General features: G+C 38.4%; 1 protein-coding gene across 1 annotated transcript; it reads right to left on the bottom strand.

Annotated features, from left to right (window-relative positions):
* Positions 1-8,657: 8,657 nt before the first annotated feature.
* Positions 8,658-22,192, bottom strand: LOC116419516. Its single transcript, XM_031940180.1, has 6 exons — positions 21,076-22,192; positions 15,972-16,140; positions 13,715-13,811; positions 11,612-11,695; positions 9,834-9,892; positions 8,658-8,798 (listed from the first exon to the last, which is right to left on the bottom strand). Exons 1-6 carry the CDS (start codon positions 21,831-21,833, stop codon positions 8,658-8,660), a joined length of 1,308 nt encoding a protein of 435 aa, XP_031796040.1. The 5' UTR covers positions 21,834-22,192.
* Positions 22,193-26,053: the final 3,861 nt, after the last annotated feature.

The following is a 26,053-nucleotide window of genomic DNA, read 5'->3' as shown; positions in this document are numbered from 1 at the left end:
AATTAAAAAAAAAACTTTTTAAGGGATTAAGGGTCTGAATAGGATTTTAGAAAAGTTAGCTATGATAGAATTCTGCCAACTATTCTGTTAGAATAGAAAGAAGGTGTGTGTGTGTGTGTGTGTGTGTGTGTGTGTGTGTGTGTGTTTATGAATAGAGAAAGAAGAAGACAAGGATGGTTAGGTGCCACAATGGACAAAGTGTCAGACCTGGAATCATGAAAATTCATCTTTCTGAGTTCAAATCTAGCCTCAGACACTAGCCTCAGAAGATAACTCACAACGCTTTTTTCAACTACAGTTCCTCAACTGTAAAATGAGTCAAAGAAGAAAATGGCAAACTACTATATCTTTGACAAGAAAACCCAAAATGGGATCATGAAGAGTCAGATATGGCTGAAAAAACAAACAAACAACTGAACAAAAGCAGTAGTAATAGCAAATGTTTCTAAAGTGTGTATGGCATCTTTATAAAAATTGATCATATATTACACTACATAAGCCTCATAAAACAATTCAGAAAAGAAGATTTAGAAGGTAAATCTTTTACTGATGACAATGAAATAAGATTATATTTAACAAAGGGTTATTGAAAATAAGATTAAAATTAATTATAGATTAAATAGCTTATTCCTTTAGAATTAATGGTCCAAAGAACAAATCATTGAAATGATAGGTCTTTCATTAAAACTTATAGCAACAATAACAACACAATCTGTGGGATGTAGTCAAAGAAGTCATCAGGAGAAAATTTGTACTTGAACTCTTTCTACAACAATTAAAGAGAGAAAGAATATGTCAATGAACTGAGTATGAAAATTAAAAACTAGAAAAACAACATACAAAAAAATCCAATAAACACAAAATAAACAAAAATAAAACTGAATATCAAAGTAAAAAAGTAAAAGTAAAAAAAGCACAAGTAATTCAGAAATAGAGAAGTTGATGCATGGAAGCAATTAGGTATACAACATACAGAAGAATTCACGTCAAACATTTCTGGGAAAATTGGGAAGCTATTTTGCAGAATCTAAACATAGAACAGCATCTCACCTCCTAAACCACTTTAAACTTTTGTCTCTTGGCTTTTGAGACAGTGTACTCTTCTCTTCTTTGAACTTAGCATTTATTAATAACCTATTATGTTCCAGGCATATTATTGTTGTCCTTTATTCTCGAAGAGGACCAAAATGACATCACTATGTTAGAGTCAAGTTAGTGTGTCTGACAGTGACTGATCAGACCAATGAGAGCCTGGAATGCTCTGCCACAGGTTTGCTATATAGCTCCTATGCACATTTGGGGTGAATTGTCTAACTTTGTGTTTTTTACATTTCTTCTAAGCTAATTCAATTCTGCTTTGCTCCTAGAGCACAGCACCTTCTCTGATGAGGACACACCATACTGGCAAGTCCTGTAATAGTGTCTCCCAGGTAATAAATCAATTCTGAAGTCCTCAAGAGAGACCTTGAGAATGTCCTTGTATTGCTTTTTCTGACTATCTTGTGAGTGCTTACCTTGTGTGAATTCTCCATAAAATAGTCTTTGGCAAGTATGCATATGACATTTGTACAGTGTGGCCAGCCCAATGGGATTGCTCTCTGATGTATAGTCAGAATGCTTAATAGTAATTTAGTTCAAGAAAGGATCTCAGTGTTTGGTATCTTACCTTGCCAGATGATCTTCAAGAGCTTCTTTTTCAAAACATATGCATGGATAATTTTTTAACATTGACCCTTATAAAACTTTCTATTCCAAATTTTCCCCTTCTTCCACCCACCCCCTCCCCTAAATGGCAGATATTCCAATACATGTTAAACAGGATCATCTTAAGATAATTCAGATGGAAATAATTCAATTTCCTGGCATGGTGCTAGTATACTGTCCAGATTTCACAAGCATACAACAATGAGATCAGCACACTAACTCTCTAGACCTTCCCTATTCCACACTTTTCTTCGGATTCTCCCAAACATTGAGCTAGCTCTGGCATGTATGTGTCAGTCAACCAGATGGTGCAGTGAGTAAAACATCAGCCCTGGAGTTATGAAAAGTTTGGAGGGATTCAAGTGGTGAAGGTCTTTGAATTCCAAATTGTGGATTTTATATTTTATCCTGACTGTTTTAAGAAATTGGTAGAGTTTTTTAGAATGGAGTATGGGTGTGTATGAAAGAAATAGAAAGAGATAGAGAGACCTAAACAGAGAAACAAAGACATCGAGAAACAAAGATAGCAAGAGACAGTGACATGAGAGAGAGGAGAGAAAAAGACAAAGACAGACAGACATACAGAGACAGAGACAGAAAGAGATAGAGAGAAAGCCACACACAGAGAGAGACAGAGAGAAGAGAGAAACACACAAAGACAGAGAGAGTCAGAGACAGACTGTGTGGTGTGTGGGGGGTGTGTGTGTGTGTGTGTGTGTGTGTATGTGTGTGTGTGCGTGTGTGTGAATGTGTGTGTTTGATGGTCAATTCTGCATTTGTCTTGCTTTACCAAGTTCCAGGTATGCCCTTCCCAACTAAGAACCAGGTCTTAGCTTATTTCTCTCTATAATCTCAGTCTTGGAGAATACAACTATTCCTTTAATATATATGTATGTGTGTATGTATATATATATATGACAATTATATGTTAAAATAATTTTTACCATTTGTGTGTGTTTTTAAAGTTTTGAGTTTCAAATTCCTTCTTCCCTCCCTTCCCCTCTTCCTTCTTTAAGATGGTAAGCAATCAAATATAGGTTATACATGTTCAATCATGTAAAACATTTTCATATTAGTCATTTTGTACAAGATGACTCAAATTTAAAAAAAAAAGAATGAGAGAAAAAAGTAAAGTAAAAACAGTGGATAGTACGCTTCATCATTAGTTGTTTGGGATTATCTTGAATCATTGTATTGCTAGGAATAGCTAAGTCATTCAAAGATCTTCATCATAAAATATTGCTGTTATTGTGTATAATGTTTTGGTTCTGCTGACTTCCCTCAGCATCAGTTCAAGTAAGTCTTTCTAGTTTTTTTCTGAAATCATTCTGCTCAGCATTTCTTATACAATGATAGTATTCCATTGCAATAATATTCCTCAACTGATGGTCATCCTTTTGATTTTCAATTCTTAACCATGACAAAATGAGCTGCTATAACTATTTTTGTACAAGTAAATCCTTTTCCTATTTTTAAAATATCTTTGGGATAGAGATTCAACTGCAAGAGGAGCACAATTACTATGTATGCAGTTTTACCAATTCCCTCTTTGTGGTCTGTCTTTTCCAGTGGTTGGCCCATATCTCCACTGCCTGGGGGAATCTTGGGCTATGTATCCATCATTATTTCAAATTCAACTTTTCCCATCTTAATTCAACTAATCTTCCTCAATACAAACCCTGATTCTTTTCCTGGCTTTTCTAGTTCCATTCATGGTATTATCATTCTTCTAATCACAAAGGATCAAAACCTCAGTTGCATCCTTGATATCTCTTTCTTTACCCCACATTTGTTTCTAAATCAATGATTTCTTCAAACTCTTTTGCATTATGGGTATTCTATAGCAGAATAATTTTCTACAATTGGCCATGAGTAACTTGATATCTCTATCCACTCCCATCTATGTTCTATATTACCCCTTTAATCTTCATACAATGCTATTTCAAAATACCTCTACTATCTGAATAATTTCTCCTATTATTACATATCCTTTCTTGAACAGGAAATTTATTGTTATATATTTTGAATCCTCCCTGATATTCTGCTGGACACATGACAATGTTTTATTTTGTTGTATTTTGTTTTCCTTTTCTTTCTTTTTTCTATTCTTTTTTTAAAAATATAAACAGAATATATATATATATATATTTATTTAAAAATACTCCTACTCTTCAAAACTTTCAAAAACTGTTGTTGTTCAGTGATATCCAACATGCTGTGACTCCATTTAGAATTTTATTGGCAAAGGTACTGGAGTTGCTTGCCTTCTCCAGCTCATTTTACAGGGGAGGACGTTGAGGCAAACAGGGTTAAATGACTTGCCCAGGTATATAAGTGTCTGAGGCTAGATTTGGCCTGTACTGTATACACTATGCTACCTAGCTTTGACTATTATCTATAGAATAAAAATGATATCTCCTCAGCCCTCCACAAAGCTACTTTTCTAATCTTCATCTCCACTCCTACCCTACTTGATTCTTCAACTCAGGATGTATTGGTCTCTTCACTGTCCATGACTCTTGGAAGGTTAGAGCTAAAAGGGACCCTAGGGATCACTTAGCCATTCCCAGGAAACTTAGGCCCTGAGAGGTAAATGCTCAAGGTCATGTAGCCAATCAGTGATTAAACAGGGACCAAAGGCCAAGTGCCTGACTGAAGATAGAGCACATGTGCTGCAATATTACGTTGCTGACTGTTTCCTCCATGAGCCAGTCACCAAACATCCAGTCATCCCCAGGCCTAGATTCTGGCCTTACCTTTAGTTCTTGAGTGGTAGTTTGAGCAAATCCTCAAATAGTATTCACTCTTCTTCAAACACAGCAACTTTATGATTGGGATCAGCAGGAATCGTCTCCAAGTGTTTTTGAGTTTCAATGGGGACACTGTAACACGAGTCATGATTCTTAGGACAAAACTACCAGAGAAAGCCTAGGAAGGTAGATAGTGGGAGCAGGTTGAAGCACTCTGGCACATTCCCATGAGAAATTTATCACTCACATTTGACTTTTCCCCATTTTGAAAAGTTCTGATTCTGTTTTTGACATAATGTTCACTATAGCTCCTTTCTGCCTAAGTCTCATGATTAAGGAATAAAAATGGAGGGATCTTGGATATGTCTCTTTACATATTTGCAATATTTTCCTTGGGTTCTGGTTACCTTCTTCTAGCAATGGTTTCTCTGTCATTGTGTCCTGGAGACCCTCTTGACATGGATCCAAAGTCTTTCTGCTCTCTTGGGAAAGATCAGGCTTGGCTACCTCCCCTTTCTCTTCCTGAGATGATCCTGCATTCTTCTGCTTTAGAGGCTATGTTCAGGTCCGGGTCTCCTCCGTGGCCTGAGGGAGAAGTTGTATAATCAGTGTTTCGTTTATTTGGATATGGCTTCTCCTGTGCATCTGGATTCCTTATTTTCCCCCGTCTTATAGATAACTCATTCTGATCTTGTCCTTTGAAATAAGAAGTGGCCAAATGCTAGTTTTAAAACTCAACCCAAGCCTACTCTGACATTAATAGCAGATCTGGAAATATCCTCCCCATAGAACTCTGAGCCTCCTTTACCCTGGCTAAGAGGTACCCACCATGGCTCCCCAGGCAGGCTGAGGATACCCTAGAAGTGTTGAGAGATATGCACCTTAGCTCCCTAGGCAAGCTGAGGAACTGCACCCAAAAGGGTTAAAGGATCCCCCCCCAATCTTATCTCTTGAAGAAAGCTGAGGAGTCTGCCAGGAGGGGCTCTCCTGGAAGACTGAGAAGGTCTTATCAGCTCACATAGGCTGTAGTAGATTTCTGTATAATATGCTCAATCGAAAAACACATTATACAATAAAAGGCTGAAGGAGTATAGAAGAGTTTAGTCTGGAAAAAGAACAATCTTCATGGACAGAATCACTCTCTTCAAATTTAGGAAACATTGGCCAAAATAGGAGGAAAATGGACTTTCTTTAGTTGGCCCTATATAAAAGAGCTGGAGAGGTTTGGAGTAATGACACTGCTGGGTCAAAGGGTATGCACAGTTTTATTTCCAGATTGTTTTCCAGGATGGTTGGATCATTTCACAACACCAACAATGCATTAGCATCTCAGTTTTCCCCACCCCTCCAACATTTATCATCTTTTCCTGTCATTGTAGCCAATATGAAAAATGTGAGATGGTACCTCAAAGTTGTTTTAATTTGCATTTCTCTAATCACTAGTGATCATTTTTTCATATGACTATAGATAGTGAGAAACAGTTTTTATAGCAAGTATCTTGGATAAAGGCCTCATTTCTCAAATATATAGAGAACCAAGTCAAATTTATAAGAATACAATTTATTCCCCAATTGATAAACTGTTAAAAGGTTATGAACAGGCAGTTTTCAAAGGAAAAAAAAAATAAAAGCCATCTATAGGCAAACAAACCTTTGCCCTGGCAATGTCACTACTAGGTCCGTATCCTAAAGAGGTTGTTTATATATAAAAAAAAAAGAAAGAAAAAGGAGCCACATGTCCAAAAATATTAATAAGTAGTACTTTTCATGGTAGCAAAGAATTGGAAAATGAGTAGATGTCCATCAAATGGGAAACTGCTGAACAAGTTGTGGTATATGAAGGTAATGGATTATTGTTCAATTAAAAATGATTCAATAAGCTGATTTTAGAAAGACCTAGAAAGATTTATATAAACTGATGCTAAGCAAAACAAGCAGAACCTGAAATAACAATGTATTGTATGTATGTATACAATGTAATGTATACAATGACAGCAAGAATGTTTGATGATCAACTAGGAAAGACTTGGTTCTTCTCAGTGGTTCAGTGATCCAAGGCAATCCCAATAGATTTTGGACAGGAAATGCCATCTGCATCCAGAAAAAAAGAACTGACAGAATGTAAATCAGCACATGCTATGTTCACTTTTTTCTGTTTTTAAATTTTATCTCCCATGGGTTTTTTTTTTTTGCTCCAATTTTTCTCTCCCAACATGATTTATAAAGCAATGTTTTTTAAAAGTATATTAAAAATTAAAACAAAAAAAATTGAGAGGATGTTCATCAATTGGGGAAGGGCTGAACAAGCTGTGGTATATGAATGTAATGGAATACTATAGTACAATGAGAAATGAACAGGCAGGTTTCAGAAAAACTGGAAAGATTTGGATGAATTGATGCAAAGTAAGCATAACCAGGAAAACATTGTATATAGTATCAGCAACATTGTATGATGATTAGCTATGAATAACTCTACTTCTAGATGAAAGGAAGAGAAATTTAGGAATCTACATTAATTATTAGACTTGAAAATTCTCCTTCAAATTTCTTCCATTTCTCCCCAATTTAGACCATATTCTCCTCCCTAAAGTCAACTTCTCACCTACTTTACTCATGCACATTTACAATATCCCCTTCTGACTTAAACTTTCTAAATCAAGTTTCTGTGGGAGAGAAGACTTATTAGATTTGGACTCAGAAAATCTTGGATCTGAAAACTGTTCATACCTCCCATTAGTCTATACTGTTGGATAAGTCACTTTACCTCTCGAAACCTGTATTTCCTCATCTGTCAAATTGGCAATAGCGTTCAAATAGGAAAAACGCTATTCTACTATAACAACCCAAGGGTTATTGGCAAACTTACTTGAGGTGCTAAACCACTGTCAACTATATTATTATTACTTCAAAGATCCATGGTTTCAGCTCTTTGGGAACTCCCTCCACTGAAACCAAATGAAACTACTCCATGTTTGAGGAAACAATTTATTTCTTTGCTTTGACCAAACTCATTCACTGGTTTGGTCCAGTCCCCATCCAACTGGGTGAGAAGAGGAGAGAAGGGGGTTAGGGAAAGCAAGGGAAGGAAAGGACAGGGAAGGGAAGAGAAGTGAAGGTAGAATAGGTAGTATGGCAGACAATTATTTAGTTATTGTAAAAAAAAAAATCTTATTTGATCCTTACAAGCACCCTGGGGGCTAGATGCTATCACTACCCACTTTAGAATTGAAGAAACTAAGAAAGACAGTAGACATTCACTTATTAAGTCTCAGAGATCATGTTTTACCCCGGGTCTTCCTAAGAGCCCAGCATTCTCTTCTTTACTGTGCCATATAGCTACCTTTAAAAAAGCTAAGCAGCTCTTATCAGATAAGACAGCACTACTCTAAAGATTCGTTGATGGAACTGTCATATGAACAGGTCAATCTGGAAGATTATTCCTGTAGAGACTGGAAGACTTTAAGAGGCATTCAAGATCGTCAAGTGAGTGAACCCCCCCCTCTATCTTTCTGGTGTGACAACTAGCATCCTGAGGTGTGGGCAGACAGTTCTGCCTATCACTGTGCCAGACACAAGTACAGGTTTCCACTGAATTGTGTACATGACCATTTTGACAGCATCTGCTGTATTTTTTTCAAGGAGCAGTTCAATAATGACAGAAAGCCTGGCAGAATTTCCCACAAGCAAGTTTGGAGCCTGGGAAGAATAAATTTGGACATCTCTCAAATCAGTTCATTGTAGAGCTGGGTTAGGATCGTCAAGGAGCTAAAGACAGTCTTCTCCCCTTCGGCAACTCAGAATATAAGAAGTCAGTTCATTTTTTTAAAAAGTGATTTTAATTAATTTTAAGGATCAAAAATATTTATTTAAATGTTAAAATAATCAAAGTTGGCAAATTACATAAAATCATAGACCACAGTAACACTGGGGGGAGGACCCTTCACTTCCAGCTGCCTTTTACTTGGACCCTGGTTAGGGATTAGCATAGATCAGAATCAATGGAGGAGACAGGAAGGGGAAGGGAGATGGGGGGGGGGGGGAAGACAGAACTGAGCATAACAAATGCAAGATTGTATGGAGAATGGAAGGCTTGATAGAATAACCCCCAAAGTAGCAAAAAACTGAACACGAGGCATGAAGCCCAAGCAGGTTAAAACAGGGGGCCCAACTCTTCATTCCCCCCTAATTCCCTTACTTTCCAAGTCAGTAGACCAAGTGAACTGGATCTTCAACACATTTGTAAAATATAATGAAGTAGGGATAGGTAAGCTCTCTTCGGAACACAGTAAAAAGGGTAGGCGTGTTCATATCATTCACACAAGCGTCATACTCATAGCCATTTTCCTTACAGGGTGGAGAATTAAATAAAGAATTACCAAGGGTCTTTTCTCCAATTAGCACTTTGGCCAACACTGTCATATATCCAGAATTAACAGTTTTTTTGGAAGTTAAAATATTAGCAGAAAGGGAGAAATAGAGTCCACAGCCCAAGAGGCCTTCCATACTTGCTCTTTTAGGGCACAGGCCATACTTTGTCAGTTCCTCCAAGCTAATGGGAGCTTGACAAAAAAGATGGTATTCTAGAGGACTAGGAATTTGGAGCCTTTTTAGCCTCTTCTTCTCTCTGTGGGGGATAAAGGAATGGAAGATTTTGTTTAAATGTATTCTTTTCATTTCAGCCCAATTCTCTACAAACTATTTCCACCATGACTTTTTCCTCAGCTTATCATTTACTCTTTGGTAATATATCCAACTACAACAAGTACAGTTATCTCTTCTATATTGTGATTTTCCCCATACCAGTTTCAATACATCAGCAGTTGACATAAGAAATTAAATGGGAATTTTGGAGGAGTTTTGCAGAATATTATCTATTCAAAGGCCAGCAGATAACACAGAAAAAATTTAGAAACTCAAATGCACAAAATATATGTATAGTATTGTATAATATCCTATGACCAAATACTTCACCCAAATTTTACAATAAGATCTGTAAACACCCAATAAAAGAAAAAAAAAATCAGATTTCTTCTCTAGTATGAAAGGAGGGCCAAAAAACGTTATGTGGATTTTCCAGATTGAAGTATCTAAATCTAACCCTAAATGCTCTATTCCCCTAACCCCCATGATGTGGAAGGAATAACTTCATTTATATGTGTCTGTATACACACACACACACACACACAACTTCCAATATCACTTGTCTTTTCCAAAAGCCAACAATACCTATTCCTTCAGTGCATACCATCTAATTATGGGAAAGCACCCAAGGTAACAATCTAACCTCTATATAAAAGGAGTCCTTATTCCCTGTACCTTCATCTATCATGGGCCTGGTACCTTCTCTGCCCCATTCATTACCTCCCACCTTGAACACACCTTAGGTATAGCTTCCAGAAGTAAGGGTTGTAGAGTCTGTAGATTCTTAACACCACGGCCTGCTCAGGGGGGATGGAGGTGTGGAAGAGCTGACAACAGTGTTGATATGCAGGCTCTGAAGGTGCCATTTCCACCACTGTGAAAAAATCTTTCTTTGCCATTGTTGTCACTTTACTTTTGTAGGGATGCTCCCCTATATAGATGTCTGTTGCCTCTTCTCCCCACAATGACAGGTTTAGTTTTTCAGAATGCCATATCCTGGGAAGCAAAAGAAATAGCTAAGAAAGACGGGAAATGTTCAATGACATGGGAGAGGGAGACAGAGTCCTATATGATTATGAAAAGACCACAGGAAAGAAAGGCATTACATGAGTCATTCTTCTGCTTTTCACTGCAGATGGGAGACTCTTTACCCTTTTCCCCGAAATATATGTCTAAATATAAAAACCTTCTTGAGGAATAAGAACATTAGAACTTTTCTAGTTTTTTCAGGTTTGAAAGGTCTATACCTCACTCATCTGAACATTATTGCAACTGTGAAAAGTAGTAACTGCCGTTCTTGTGATCCCCCTTTCATAAGTTAGAAAAATGAAGTGAGGGTCAGGGATTTGGGGGAGCTGAAATGTTTCTAGTTGCATAGCTAGTGAGTTTTAGGGGCAGGATACACAGCCAGGTCTGTCTAGTTCCAAGTCTCACTATAATACTCTAATATTTCCCTTCCTATCTGACAGACACATAAGTATACATATATATGTGAAAGTAGAAACCCTTCCAAAAAAAAAAAAAAATCTAAAACAAACAAACACCAGGAACTGTGCTTTTTTTTTTTTTCTTAGACACTTATTTGATTTCTAGTTTTGCCATTAACTTACCCATATGATCTTGAGCAATTCATTTCACAGCACCCGTTTCCTTATCTATGAAACTGGGAGACTGGGAATAGGATTGTAGAAGCTTTCCAAGCACATTTTCTGTTCTAAAATATTTGATCCTGGAGTAACTGAGATTGAAAGACTATAGGATACTACTTTGAGCTAGGATTTGAACTCTAACCCATCATCAGCTCCAGCTCACTATGCACTACAATACCTAGCTGCCTACTTATAAATATTCATTTGGCCGAGAGGTAATTGAGTTAAAGTAATTGGGCAATTGGGAAAAGGAGTGGTAGATATGTGGGCAAATAATGTTAATATATCCAGAGAGAGAGAGAAAGTAAGCCTAGATCCTCTGATAAATGTAGCAGGTGAGAAGTTTAGAAGAAATCTAGAAGAATTTTTTAATAAAATCAGAGCAAGAGCTTAAAAGAAAATATAGAGTAGGGAAGTGGGGGTGGAAGAAAGGGAGGGAGAAAAGCTTGGAACACAGGATGAATGTTGAAAACTACCTTTTCATGTATTTTGATAATTAAAAAAAAAAAACTATCAAAAAAAAAAAAAGAAAGAAAACAGACTGAGAAAGTGTGTTCAATATTAGAGTAGAAGATATTAGAAGGACAGAATTAATGGTCAGCGATTGGAAGATCTTCCTAGGGTTCCCACCACCACCACACACACACATTGTTAAGATTATAGGGCAGATCATGTCACTCTCCTCAAAAAGACTTGAGTCTTTTGCCCTAAGGAAAGATATAAACTCTACAATCTGGCTTTTAACCTATTACCTACTGGCAGTGTAGCTCCCCACCTCCTTTCCTAGTAAGGACTTTATAAATTTGTCTCCTTTCCCCTTTCCAGAGTTATTTCTATTATTCCATTTTATACATTCTACATTGGTACCAAATTGATCCACCAGCTGTTTTAGGAAGTCAATATGCCAGTTTCTGTACCCCATGCCTAAGTTGTACATCCTCCTGATCTTCACTTCTTAGAATGATTATGATGGTGATGTTAGTTATATATCACTATAAAGTTTGCAAATATCATTAAGTTTTTTATATAAATTAATTTTTGATCATTTGCTCCCTATAACAGTCCTGTCAAGTAGGTGTGATCATGATCCCCATTTCACATATGAAGAAACAGACAGACTGAGGTTCAGTGTGATTTGCTTACAGTCACACAATAAGTATCTGAGATGAAATTTGACCTTAGCTTTTCCTGACTCCCAATTTCAATTCTATCCATTGATCTACCCAGCTACCCCAAGCTAGAATCTCTAATTTTTTAAAACCCAATTCAGATTCTATCTTGTTCTAGAAGTCTTATTTGATCCCTAATCCAAATGTTAATACTCTCTCCCTTCTTAAATAATCTAGTTATACAAAAGTAAAATTTATTTCATGAAGAAAGCCAATAGTCTTCAGATAAATGCATTCTCCTGTGTTCATGTCTACATGTGTGTGTATATATATATATAAAACATGTTTTAGATATGGAAACCACACACCAATATTATACTGTGTGCCATATGCATATACATATGTCATATACATGTGACATATGTTGAATAGACGCCAAAATGAACAATGGGTTGGGATCAGAACTGAGTAGGATTTAACTTGGATAACCTTAGGAATATTACAAATTTTTAAAAAGATTTCCAACATTTTCCAGGAAATGAAAGCTTATTTCCACTGAATGGTTGATAAATATTTAACAATATTTTCTCTGTTAATAATCTCTGAAGTGATCTCTGAATTGATAATGAGGGCAATGAAGAAGCATTTATGGTGTGAGTAGCTCAGTTATGAAGAAGTAGAGTGAAAGGTGTTAATTCAAAAAAATTGACAAGTGAAAAAGATGGTCTAGTCACATTTAGAACCAGGGATAGTCAAAGAAAGTCCTGTTCTCTTCACAGTTAGCCTCCCTCTATCAAGAGAAAAGGAAAGGCGTGTTTCTCTAGAGATGTGAGCAAAAGTCAAAATATATGTAGAGCTGGAAGAAATCATGTAAGTTGAGTCCAATTTCCTTAATTTGTTGTTATTTGGTCCTTTCATGTCCAATCCTTTACAACTTCATTTGGGGTTTTCTTGGCAAAGACATTAGAATAGTTTGCCCTTTCCTTTCCAGCCCATTTTGTAGATGAGGAAACTGAAGTAGGCAGAAATCAAGTGATTTGCCCAGGGTTACCCATCCAACTAGTAAATATTTGAAGCCGCATTTTAACTTAGAAAGATGAGTCTTCCTGACTCCAGGCCCTGCACTGAATTTACTGCACCACCTAAATGACCCTCCTCTCAGTTTACAGAAAGGGAATAGAGGCCCAGAGAATGCCAGGAGATGTCCAATAGCAGATTATGATTATTTGCCTATATCTTACATAAATCCCCTCTTCTAATACTGTCCTTTATCCTAGCAAAATATAAAGGAGAGCAAAGATTGTTTGCTTTTTGTCTCTGAACTTCAGTACCCAGTGTATCAATGTTTATGGAACAGAATAGAAAAGCCACACAAAGTCTCTTCCCCCCTCTCAATGAGGCCCTGGAGGTTGGAGACTATCTAGTTATTCTGGAGGCTAAAAACCAAGTAGAACTGAAAGGACAATTTACATTTCTTTAAAATTGGACAGTCAACTCACATATATACATATATGTATATGTATGTGTGTGTATATATAGATAGATGTGTGTGTGTGTGTGCGTGGTAGTGCCAGAGAAACTGAGGCAGGACAGATTGGTTTTTAATCTTAATTGGGGAGAATTTTATATACAACATGGGTTGGGATTGTGCGTACATGTAGGTACATGTATATATATGAATATATGAATAACATATAGGCAATTAGATTTTGTGATCTCTAAGGTCCCTTCAACCTCTCATCAGTAAGTCTTAGTTAAAGTCGAATGATCCCAATACCATTCCAAAATAAAATGTCCAAAGCCAGAACTCCTCACCTGAGGTTATTCACATATTGGTAAAGAGGAACGTATTTAGGCCGACTAATTTTTACTATATACATTTCCTTTAGCTGGGTAGCTGTCAATTTTCTTTTTGTCCCATTCGGGGTCTGCAGATTGCTAGATGGATTCTCATTTTCCTGGAGAAGAAATGGAGAAATATTGGGTTAACACTGAACTTTCAAGTAACGCGTTCTAAATTGGCACCCAAAAAAGCCCCAGAGTTCAATCTGAGTAGTCCTGTTCTCTAACTCCCCAATTTCCCCTTTAGAAAACATTCTGACTTCTCTCTGCCTGACATGAATAAGAACTGTTTAAAAAAAAAAAAAAAAAAAAAAGAGGTCACTGCATGTCAGGGCTGGGTCCCACCTTTCCCGATTCCTTTCTCTGCTTAAGTTTTCTTAGTTCCGTTCCCTCTTTGTGAATTCCTCATTACTTGCTTTATATGTTCTCGCTCCATCATACACCTCACTTTCTCTCTGCGTTAGTACTATCTCCCATCCATTCAAAACCATCAGATGTTAGAATTGTAACTTGGAGTTAACCCTCACCTTTTATAAAGAAAGAAACAGAGGCTTCAAAAAAAAAAAAAAAAAAAAAAAAAAATTAAAGGAACCAGACCAGGTCACACACAGTAATCAGACAGAGCTGGGTCTTACAGTCTTTAGACTCAATCTAGTACTCTGAATTCTTCATTCTCCCTTCTGCCCTAGCAACCCAGAAATTTTATCCATACCTTCAGAGGAATCCCATGGTCAATGGGACAAAAGCCAAATTCTTTAGTCTGACATTTAAAGCTCTCTATGGTCTGGTCCTTTGCAATTTTGCTTAAAGAGGTTCTTGTAGGAAAACAATCATAGATGATCTTCTGTCCATATTTCCGAGTCTGAGTTAACTTCCTCATCTATAGTCTCCATCTCCCATTAAAAATCTACCCTTCTTTTGGTATCTAGTTCCTTCATTACCTTCTTCACTGCCCATTCTAACCAGTGACTTGTCCTATCTCCAAGTTCATGTAGCACCTAATTTAGAGATTTAGTCACATATTGCATTGATATTTTTTGTCTTGTTTGAGGGACAGCTAGATGGGCTAAGGGATAGAATGCTAGGGATAGAGTTGGAAAGTCTTCCCAAGTTCAAATCTGGCCTCAGACACTGGTGCATAATTCTGGACAAATCATTTAACCATATTTGTTTCAGTTTCTTCATCTGTAATGAGAAAAAAAAAAGGCAAACCCTTCTAGTATCATTGCCAAGAAAACCCCCAAAAGGGTCATGACTTTTCAGTTTGAGTGACTGGACAACTATCACAAAGCTTCTAAACAATGACTGAACTTGAATGATGGGAAGGGATGAGATTTCCAAAGGGTAGGGTGGTGAGAGAAGGTTACATTTTGGGGAACTATTTACATGTAGATTTCATTTTCTTTCCCAGGCATCTTGATAAAACCTGATGACTGAGGACCCATGTTCTTCTGCATCTTGTACAGCTATTAACAGTGCTAGTTATGCCATAATGCTTCAGTGGTTGATCCTCCTGTTTCACTTTTTAGTTTGCTCAATTTTTCCTCCCCTTTTTTCTTAAAAAATTTTTGGGGGACAACTAGACGGCACAGTGGATAGAGCACTGGCCCTGAAGTTGGGAGGACCCAAGTTCAAATCTGACCTCAGACACTTAGTACTTCCTAGCTATGCGACCCTGGGCAAGTCACTTGACCCCAACTGCCTCAGCAAAAATAAATAAATAAAATTAAGATATAGTTCACTGGGCTTTGAGTAGAGAGCTAGATGTCTTTAGAAATGAGGATAGAGATAAAAACATATTTTAAAAATTAATTTTAAGAGTCTTAGGTCCAAGGGTAGTGAGGTGATGCAGTAAACTAGAACACCAAACCTGGAGCCTGCTTCAGGTTCCAACAAGGAGTTGCATTCTAATAATGATGAAACATTAACAGAAGACACAGTAGAAGTGCTAAATGTCCATTAACTGAATTTCTTATTTTGATATTCTACCTAGCTAATTAGTTTAGCCTAGCCTCTCCTTTAATGCTTTGCATATGAATATTTCAGCAATATTCTCTCAGACCCAGGAGAAAATATTTCATCAATTATGCCTGGATAAGTCACCTGATAGTTCTAGCCATTTAAGGCAAGCCTACGCTTTTTATTTACTTAGCAGATCAAACCCATATTGTGAAGAAATGCTTAATTATCCTATGGAGCAGCATAATTCTACTGAGAATTCCTATTTTTCCCAGGATGCATTCCTCTGCCCCAATCAGAATTTTGATTTCCTTTACCTGGTCATAGGGAATCCACTTGTAGTTACTATGGTAATAAACTTCAGAAGGTGGGGCAAGTGGGCTGTCACTTTTACAGCAGATCCTCCGCACATAATCAAAACAGGAATGAGAGGATGACTGGAATATCCTTAAATTCATGTCCAAGTAGAAGATTTTACCAAGATATCTGGGAAAGAAAATGAATTCTACATGTAAACAGTTCCCTAAAATGGAACCTTCTCTTGCCACCCTACCCTTTGGAAATCATCCTTTCCCATCATTCAACCTCAATCATTATTTATAATCTTTGTGATCATTGTTCAGTTGTATCTGGCTCTCTGTGACCCCATTTTGGGATTTTCTTGATAAAGATCCTGGAGTGGTTTGCCATTTCCTTCTCTAGTTTATTTTATAGATGAGGAAACTGAGACAAAAGATTAAATGACTTGCCCAAGGTCGCACAGTTGGGAAATATCTGAACTCAGATTTTAATTCAGGGAAAGAAATCTTCCCAATTCCAGGCTCTATCCACTGTGCCACCTAGATGCCCTGTTTAGAATCTACAAAATAAGAAATGGAAGAGTATGGTATTCCAAGAAATAAATATGGATTAGATAATTCTTGGGGAGACTTTGGATAGGCTCTCCTTGTTGCTGGTATAGGATTCTCTGACAACATGAAAAAAAGATCTTGTTAAACATGTATCAAATAAGAAGGAATACTATCTACTAAATTTCAGGAAGCAGTTGGCTTTGTCTGAGCAAATTCTTTTGACTTTTCTTCAATTCTTCAGTTACCTTATCTATGAAATGAAAGGTTTTTTTTTTTTAATTAGACTTTACTGTGGTGGTTCATTCTACTCTAAATCTTGAATCTTTTGATTCTTATTCCTAAGTGTTTTCATTTGGGGCTTTCAGGAAATGACTTGTAGATTCTATTTTGATTTTAATTTCTGGTTCTAAGAGTTTGGGATAGTTATCTTTTTAAAATTTCTTTTTTTTTGGGGGGGGTCATGATTTTCAGGCAGAACAATAATTCTTAATTTTTTTCTCATTATATTTTCCAGATCAAACTTTTTTTTTTTTTTTTTTTTTTTTTTTTTTAATAGGAGATAGGGGGCAACTAGCTAGGGCAGTGGATAGAACACCAGCCCTGAAGGCAGGAGGACTGAGCCTCAGACACTTGACACTTCCTAGCTATGTGACCCTGGGCAAGTCACTTAACCCCCAATTGCCTCAGGCCAAAAAAAAAAAAGTGGGGGGAGATAAAATAGAATTTAAAAACATAGAAGAAAATTAACTTTTCTTATTACTTCATACAGTTTGTTTCTTGAGCATCTTTGTTAGCTTTTAGTGGTAGAATCCTATTTTAACCTATTTTCTTTGTTAGTGCGAATTTAGGACCAAGGACCCAGATTTGGTTGTTTTAATCTACTATGGTTCTGTGACCCAGAACTGAATAATAGGCGACATGCCAGCTGGCACCTGTTCTTGACCCCTGAACTCAATGCCCTCATCTGGGTCTGGGACCCTCTTTTGCCCTGTTTCATAGTGTTTCTTTGGTTTCTCCAATGCTTTAGGTAACCATGAGCTTCTGGGTACTCTCTGCCTAATGTCTGCAGACCTTTCAGTCTAGTTCCTTCTGCCACCCAGGCTGGAAAAATTACTCCTTGTCACTTTTTTTGTGGACTTTACCATCAGAATTTGATGTGATACGTTTTTTAGATTTGTTTGGAGTTGGGGAAAAGGGGGACAAAGAACTCACTATATTACTTCCTGTTACTGCACCATCTTAGCTCTATCTCCAAGAACAATGTAAATAACAACTCTTAATAAGTTTTTTTTTTTTTTGGGGGGGGGGGGGGGGGGGGGGAGGGAGACAATCAGATTTAGGTGACTTGCTTAGGGTCACATAGCTAGTGTTTGAGGCCACATTTGAATTTAGGTCCTCCTGATTCCAGAGCCATTCTTTTAATTCATTAATTGATGAATTAAAATGCAAAAAAATCAATTCTACCTCCTCAGAAATGGTCAAATAGAGGAGTTGGGTCTTTTTTTTTTTTTTTAAATATTTGAACACCAATACATTTTTAACGGAATTGTGAATCGATCCCAAAATTTAGAATTACTTGAACAAAGTCAAGTATATTTTATAGCAAGAGAGGCTGTACTAATATATTAAAAGATTATTCCCTAGGACCATATTAGATTGATACCACAAATGCAGAGATACTTTAACTTTAGGAAGATTATAATAGTAATGACAAGTTTAAACTCATGATTAGAGCAACAGAAGCATAAAAACCTTTTGATAAAATACAACATTCATTTAAACATACTATGAAGCATAGAATAACTAGACCCTATCTACAATGCAAGAAACTTACTATCCAAAATAAAGAGCATTTGTAATATAGAAACATAAGATTAAGAGGACAAAGCAAGATTATCCATTGTCACTCCTCTTACTTAACATAGATCTAGAAATGTTAGCTCCAACAGTAAGTCATAAAAATGCCTGTACAAAGAGATGAAATTATTTCTATTTTCAAATACATGGTTTATTTAGAGAATACTTTAAGAATTTTGAAGAAAATTATTTGAAATGATTTCAGTAAAATAGCAGGATAGAAAATGAACTCAAATATAATCAACTTTTCTATACATTATTAACAGAAGGAAGAGACAAAAATTATTTCTAAATAACTACCAAATATATTGAATATCTTATAATTAATCAAGATATGCTCAGGGTCAATACAAATACAACTTGTTCTTTATAGAACTAGACAGGCTGAAATAATTAGGAAGATAATAACTGTGATTGAGTCATGACAACATAAGACAAAATTATATTATCTAAGCTAATTTACAGAATTAGTGTCATGCAATGACCTTTCCAAGGGTTTGCTTTGTAGAACTAGACAATATAAGAACAAAATTCAACTAGAGAAATAAAAATTCAAACCTCTCAAGGGAAATGAATAAAAAAAGAAAAGGGAAAAAACTATCAGATCTCAAATTATACAACGAGGCAATAATCACCAAAATTATATGGTGATTTAGTTAAAAAGTAGAAAAGCTGATCAAGAGAACATACCAGATAAACGAGACTCAGATGCAACCAAAATAATCTAGTGTTTGACAAACCCAAAGACCCCAAGTACAAGAGAGAAAGGACTCTCTATTTGATAAAAACTACTAGAAAAACTCTAACGGTAGCCTGGTAGAAACCAAATTTTGGGCAATATTTCACATCACATACTACAATAACTCCCTAAAGAATATATTACCTTAATATAGAAAGTTACATCATAAAGCAAAACAAAAGAAAAAACAGTAATAAAGGAAAAGGAGAAAAGGTTTTTTTTTCCTCCCACAGTTATGGTTAAGGGAAGAATTAGTAAGGGACATTAATGATCATAGAAAATTAAAAGAATGATTTTGATTACACAAAATGAAACAGTTTTTGCGTTAAGAAAAATCAAAGGGAGAGGATTATGAGAACAAGGCAGAATAAGTCATAAAATTTCAAGCCCTCCAGATTCCCCCCACCCCAAACAAAACAAAATTGTACCTCAGAGCAAATGTACAGGAGCAGTATGTCTTTTCTTCAAGGAAGGACATTTCAGTGTATTTTTCAGAGGTTCATTACTTCAATAAATCATTTTTCCTTCTTTAGGGAACACTCAAATACAAATTACAAAAATTTGTATGCCCCCAGATCCAAAAGTTTTTCCCCCCCTTAATTCTCATTTCTTTTTATAGTAGGTCATTCTCCTTTCCCCTCATTTACCCTCTCATCTTTTGGATTTCAGGATAATGTGGTCTCTTTCTTGCTATAGTCAACCACTACTTACTCTTCCTCCTCTTCCCCAAGTTCCCTTGAAAAGCTTCCTCTTCTCCTACTCCCTCTTAAGATTTAGTCCTGAGCTCATTCTTCTCAATGATCCAAGTTGGGGAATCACAATTATTCCTATGGCTTTGATTATAGGGAGACCTACATCTTTCCTTCAGTGGTCTCTCCTAAATGCCAGGCCCAATTGCTTGCAAGATATCTTTACTTGCACACCCAGCATTACTTCAAACTGTTCTTTGTATGTCTTAGATTCAACTAATCTCCCTCTCTCTCTTTATTCTCCTCTCATAAACCACCATCCCCAAACAAATCCTGCTTCTCTCTATTTCCCTATTTTTGTTTACCATTCTTCTAACTACATGGACTCAAAACATCATTGGTATCTTTGACATCTCCCTCTCCTCCCCCCCATTTTTGTTATTTGATTCCCTGAAACTTATTTGTGGCTATTACCATTCTAGAGGTTCCATCGGTTGAGGATCTTCTTACATTTGGACCATGGGAATAGCTTGGTCACCCTCTCCCCCCATCTATCTTCTACACTACCCATTTAATCTTGATAAAGCACCACCATTATTATTCCACTATTCTTTGGCTCCCTATAACCTACAAAATAAAATATTATCTCTTTTTTACCATGCCCAATTCTTTACTTTAGGTCAGACTGGTTTAGACACTGTCAATGGGAAAAAAAAATACAACACAACAAACCCTTAATTTTAGCTCCATGCCTTTGCTGTGCTCCCTACCCAAGGTTCTCTTTTTTTTTTTTTTTTTAATTCCTAGCTAGCCTTTAACTTGACCCAAGCCTAAGTCACCCCCCTCTTCCAATCCAACATGGTCTCTCTTTTCCCTGAGCTTATAGATTATTAGAGCTAAAAAGTTTATTTCACAACCATGACAACTAGATCAAAGAATTAACAAGAGACAGAAATGATCACGGAAGATTAAAAGAATGATTTTGGTTACATAAAATGGAACCTCTTTTGCATTAACAAAATCAATGTAGCTAGAATTAAATGAAAAACAATACTCAGTGAAGAAGGAAGGAATATCTTCAAAAACAATGTAAAAATAAAAGGGGACCATAGTCCAGGTGCCTGACTCTGAAGACAGAGCTTACATGCCACAATATTGCATTGCTGACTCCTCCATAAATCGTTGGTCAAACATCTAAACTATTCCCTGGCCAAGATTCCCACCCAGTCTTCAGTTTCACAATCATTTACCTTATTAGAGAAAGGATCCTTTAAACCATACTTACACAATTTTTGCAGCTTTATAATTGGGATTAGCATAAATCATCTCCAAGTGCATTTGGGTTCCAATGGGAACACTGTACCAACAGTTATCATACTTATGATGAAATTGCCAGTGGAAGGGTAACAAGGTGTGATAGCAGAGGCAGGATGAGTCATTCTGGCATGTCCCCATCAGGAATTTTTCACACACACATAGGTCTTCCCCTGTCTTAAAAAGTCCTGATTCTGTTAGTGAAAAAATGGTCACTAAAGACCCTTTTCTCATGGGAAATCTGATTTGACAATACAATGGAGACTTAGTCACTGCAGTTTGAGGTACCTTTTGGCGGAACCTGTGCTCTTCTTCTCTAAGAAAAACTCCAGTCCCCTCTCTGGGACATGTTGAAACATTCCCGTCTGCCTTAATGGGCCCTTGAGAGATCCCGCAGATTGCTGCGTTTACCAAAATGGGATCCTCAGAAGCCTTCCAATCTATTGGATTTACCCAGGTGGGCCCTTGGGGAGCCTCGCGGTCTGTTGGCTTTGCCCAGGTGGGCCCTTGGGGAGCCTCGCGGTCTGTTGGCTTTGCCCAGGTGGGCCCTTGGGGAGCCTCGCGGTCTGTTGGCTTTGCCCAGGTGGGCCCTTGGGGAGCCTCGCGGTCTGTTGGCTTTGCCCAGGTGGGCCCTTGGGGAGCCCCGCGGGCTGTTGGCTTTGCCCAGGGGGGCCCTTGGGAAGGCTTTCCCGGCTGTTGGCTTTGCCCAGGGGGGCCCTTGCAAGGCATTCCAGGGTGTTGGGTTTACCCAGGTGGGCCCTTGCAAGGCATTCCAGGGTGTTGGGTTTACCCAGGTGGGCCCTTGCAAGGCATTCCAGGGTGTTGGGTTTACCCAGGTGGGCCCTTGCAAGGCATTCCAGGGTGTTGGGTTTACCCAGGTGGGCCCTTGCAAGGCATTCCAGGGTGTTGGGTTTACCCAGGTGGGCCCTTGCAAGGCATTCCAGGGTGTTGGGTTTACCCAGGTGGGCCCTTGCAAGGCATTCCAGGGTGTTGGGTTTACCCAGGTGGGCCCTTGCAAGGCATTCCAGGGTGTTGGGTTTACCCAGGTGGGCCCTTGCAAGGCATTCCAGGGTGTTGGGTTTACCCAGGTGGGCCCTTGGGGACCAGCGGTCTGTTGGCTTTGCCCAGGGGGCCCTGGGGAGCCCCGGTCTGTTGGCTTTGCCCAGGTGGGCCCTTGGGGAGCCTCGCGGGCTGTTGGCTTTGCCCAGGTGGGCCCTTGGGGAGCCTCGCGGGCTGTTGGCTTTGCCCAGGGGGGCCCTTGGGGAGCCTCGCGGGCTGTTGGCTTTGCCCAGGGGGGCCCTTGGAAGGCTTTCCCGGCTGTTGGCTTTGCCCAGGGGGGCCCTTGCAAGGCATTCCAGGGTGTTGGGTTTACCCAGGTGGGCCCTTGCAAGGCATTCCAGGGTGTTGGGTTTACCCAGGTGGGCCCTTGCAAGGCATTCCAGGGTGTTGGGTTTACCCAGGTGGGCCCTTGCAAGGCATTCCAGGGTGTTGGGTTTACCCAGGTGGGCCCTTGCAAGGCATTCCAGGGTGTTGGGTTTACCCAGGTGGGCCCTTGGAAGGCTTTCCTGGCTATTAGACTTGTCCCGGTGGGCTTCTGGGATGCCCCCTTAGAGGCAGTAGGTCTTGGGGAAGGCCTTGAGGTTACATGAGTGTTTCTTGTCACAGATTCCAAACCTCCCCGAGTCTGTGGGGTTACTTCTACTTTCTGAACTTTAGAAAGTGAGCTAGAACTTTCTGCCATGCATATGTCGCTACATTTTACTCTCCTTCCCACATCTGGCTGTGCTAGCACCTCCACAGATTCACAAGCTGCCGGAGATGGTCTAGCCATAGGCAGCAAGCTTGACTGAGTGGTAACAGCCGCAACTGTTGAAGATGGTCCAGTTGGCTCTGATGTGGTTATCAAGGGTTCTTGGATGTTCCCAAGATCACAAGAAATGTCTTCCAATGTCATATTTTCCAATAATCTAGTTGGGGGTACCTGTTGTTCTGAAAACAATAGTTTTTGTGACCCTGTAACATCTTCTTCACTGACCCCTGAGTGTTCAGCCATGGCCTCTGTTGAGCTCATAGGTGATGTATCTTCCAGCTTTGATTTCTGGCTCTTAAATCGCCTAGCTATTCCAAGGGGACAAGGAGAATGATTCAAATACACAACTTCTTCACAGTCTCTGATAATTAATAGCAAGACAATGAGAGGAGTAATAAAAAAATCTTAGAAGTTGAGTCTTCTCTCACATCTCATCTACACAATCTGTCCTCAGAAACCCTCCCATTCTTAAGCCCAACCACTGATGACTAAAGCTTCTCACCTGGGTCCTCAATAGCTAAATCATTTAACTCTTTCCATACACCACACACACACACACACACACACACACACACACACATACACACACACACACACACACACACACACACACACACACACACACACATTGAGCACATTGAGGGATAAACCTTCTGCTTAAAAGCAGAATAGTTTAAATTTCTTCCTAAAGTCCCTGATGCTCATCCAGGATAGAGAAAAATCTACTTGATTGGGTGATGGTGTTGTAGACACAAACGTGTTACAGATGAAAAAACCAAACAACCAATCATTGACAACACAATGAGTGAGGTTAGGAAAGGGTAGGAATGTGCCTTGTACTGACAGCTGAGATGGGGTTACAATAAAGGGTCATTTAAGCTTCAAGGATCTATTTTAGATCCCTTTAGGCCCCTTTTTCATCCTTCCATATCTCTGATACCATTGATGCTCTACCCTCAAAACCCCAAAATGACTTAACAATTCCTGGCAATTAGGGTGGTAAGTCTGTTTTAATAAGTCTATTGGCCTCTTGGCCACTCTAAGGTTTGATAAGATAACTGTTTCTTGAGATTTTAACTGACCAAACTAAGAACTGGGGACACTTGGGGTTGGATCACCAATCAGTTCTTCTTTGGAGATTGGAGGTAACTTTCTGTGGAAGTATTGGCCAATTCAAACTTGAAGATCTTTCTGAGAGGAAAACTGAAGACAGTGACCAAGGCAAAAATTACACTGACAACAACCAAACTTGGTCCAACTGAAGTTGTGCACCAGGTATGATAATCTCCTCTTAGAGGATGTAATTAGATCTTTTGAACTAGATACATGCTCCCTGCAGCAGCTGCCTGGAAACTTGCCACTGACCTAAGGAAGACCAAATCCAACCAAGATCAGCTATTCTTTCCTGAGAGGTAAAGAGGAATGGAGGCCTGGGGTACCAGAAACTGAGTCAAGGAATATGTGCAAGGAAAGGTTAAAGGAGATCAGAGGTTAAAGATCTAAAAAGCAGAATAATTGGGGTAGGATTCAGGGAAGGCTCAGGATTGATTGCTTCAAAAATGGGAAGCATTGGCATAAGAAGTGGACTTGCTCTGTTGGTTCTAGAGAGGAGAGCTGCTGAAATTACAGGGTTCTGCAGAATTTTTTCAGAAGGATATCATTTATTGTCTTCTCAACATGAAGAGGAGATTTTTTTGGATGAAAAGAAACATTCCTGACTGGTAGAGCTGACCCAAATTCAAATGGGGCCTGGAGAGACAGTAGATTCCCCTTACCAAAAGTATTTGGAGCTGGATGACGCTTCATCAGAGAGGTTATAAGGGGAATCATGTCTTAGGTAGGTGTTGGTTAGACTAAATAATCCCTAGGGAAGGCCCTTTCTACTCTGAGGTGCTGTCTTTTTTTGGGAGGAAGTTTATCTGTTTCTGGACAGCTCATTTTGGATTAAATTCTCTTAAATTAAGCTGAAATTAACCTACCTATAATTTCCACCCATTGGTTCTCATTCTATCCTTTAATGCTTTGGTTCTCACCTGACCTCACCTCCAAAAGAAATTTGGAAAGCATTCTTGGGACCTGTGAATTCTTGGACAAGCTGAAAGACTTTGGTACCTGAAAAGCAGTGGATTAGAAAGAGCTTTGTATTTGCATTCAGAAGACTTGTCCCCAACACTTCAATATATGCATGATTTTGGTAAGCCATTTTTCCTGCTCTGTGTCTCACTTCCCTCATGGGTGAAATGAAGGGGGGAAGTGGTGTTGTTCCACATGGCTTCTACAGTCTCTTTCCACTCTTCATTTACAGCCCTCTGTGGTGATTTCAGCTCTTGGTCTGGGAAGGGCTGAGACTTTATATTTCTGTCTTTACTTTCTAACTTGATAGATCCCTTTTTAACATCTCAATCATTTCTGAATTTGTTTCTTGCTTGTAGTCTTGATCTTTCCTCTGTAATACAACAAAGAAAAATAATTCAATAAAACCAGCCGTACCTGAATTTGGGGCAACATTCTTCACTCAGCATCTCTCCACTCTAAGGAAAATAATGAGATATAGTTACTCATCTCATCTTGGTCAAGAGTGATCATAGCATATGAACAGACAATTCTCAGATGAAGAAATTGAAACTATTTCTAGTCATATGAAAAGATGCTCCAAATCATTATTAATCAGAGAAATGCAAATTAAGACAACTCTAAGATACCACTACACACTTGTCAGATTGGCTAAGATGACAGGAAAAAATAATGATGATTGTTGGAGGGGACGCGGGAAAACTGGGACATTGATGCATTGTTGGTGGAGTTGTGAACGAATCCAACCATTCTGGAGAGTAGTTTGGAACTATGCTCAAAAAGTTATCAAACTGTGCATACCCTTCGATCCAGCAGTGTTACTACTGGGCTTATATCCCAAAGAGATTATAAAGAAGGGAAAGGGACCTGTATGTGCACGAATGTTTGTGGCAGCCCTCTTTGTAGTGGCTAGAAACTGGAAACTGAATGGATGTCCATCAGTTGGAGAATGGCTGAATAAATTGTGGGATATGAATGTTATGGAATATTATTGTTCTGTAAGAAATGACCAACAGGATGATTTCAGAAAGTCCTGGAGAGACTTACACGAACTGATGTTGAGTGA

The sequence above is a fragment of the Sarcophilus harrisii genome, chromosome 5 (genome assembly GCF_902635505.1).
Source record: "Sarcophilus harrisii chromosome 5, mSarHar1.11, whole genome shotgun sequence".
NCBI classification, from domain to species: domain Eukaryota; kingdom Metazoa; phylum Chordata; class Mammalia; order Dasyuromorphia; family Dasyuridae; genus Sarcophilus; species Sarcophilus harrisii.
The sequence above is the reverse complement of the archived record's forward strand: the minus strand, read 5'-3'. Positions and strand labels throughout refer to the sequence as shown.

Coding starts and splice junctions, on each gene's coding strand:
- LOC116419516 (XM_031940180.1), bottom strand. CDS start 21,833: ATGCCTTGCAAGGGCCCCCCTGGGCAAAGCCAACAGCCGGGAAAGCCT. Junction 16,141..21,075: donor TATAAAGCTGCAAAAATTGT/GTAAGTATGGTT, acceptor TTTCTTTCCCAG/ATATCTTGGTAAAATCTTCT. Junction 9,893..11,611: donor ACAGCTGGTGGATCAATTTG/GTACCAATGTAG, acceptor CCCCCTGAGCAG/GCCGTGGTGTTAAGAATCTA.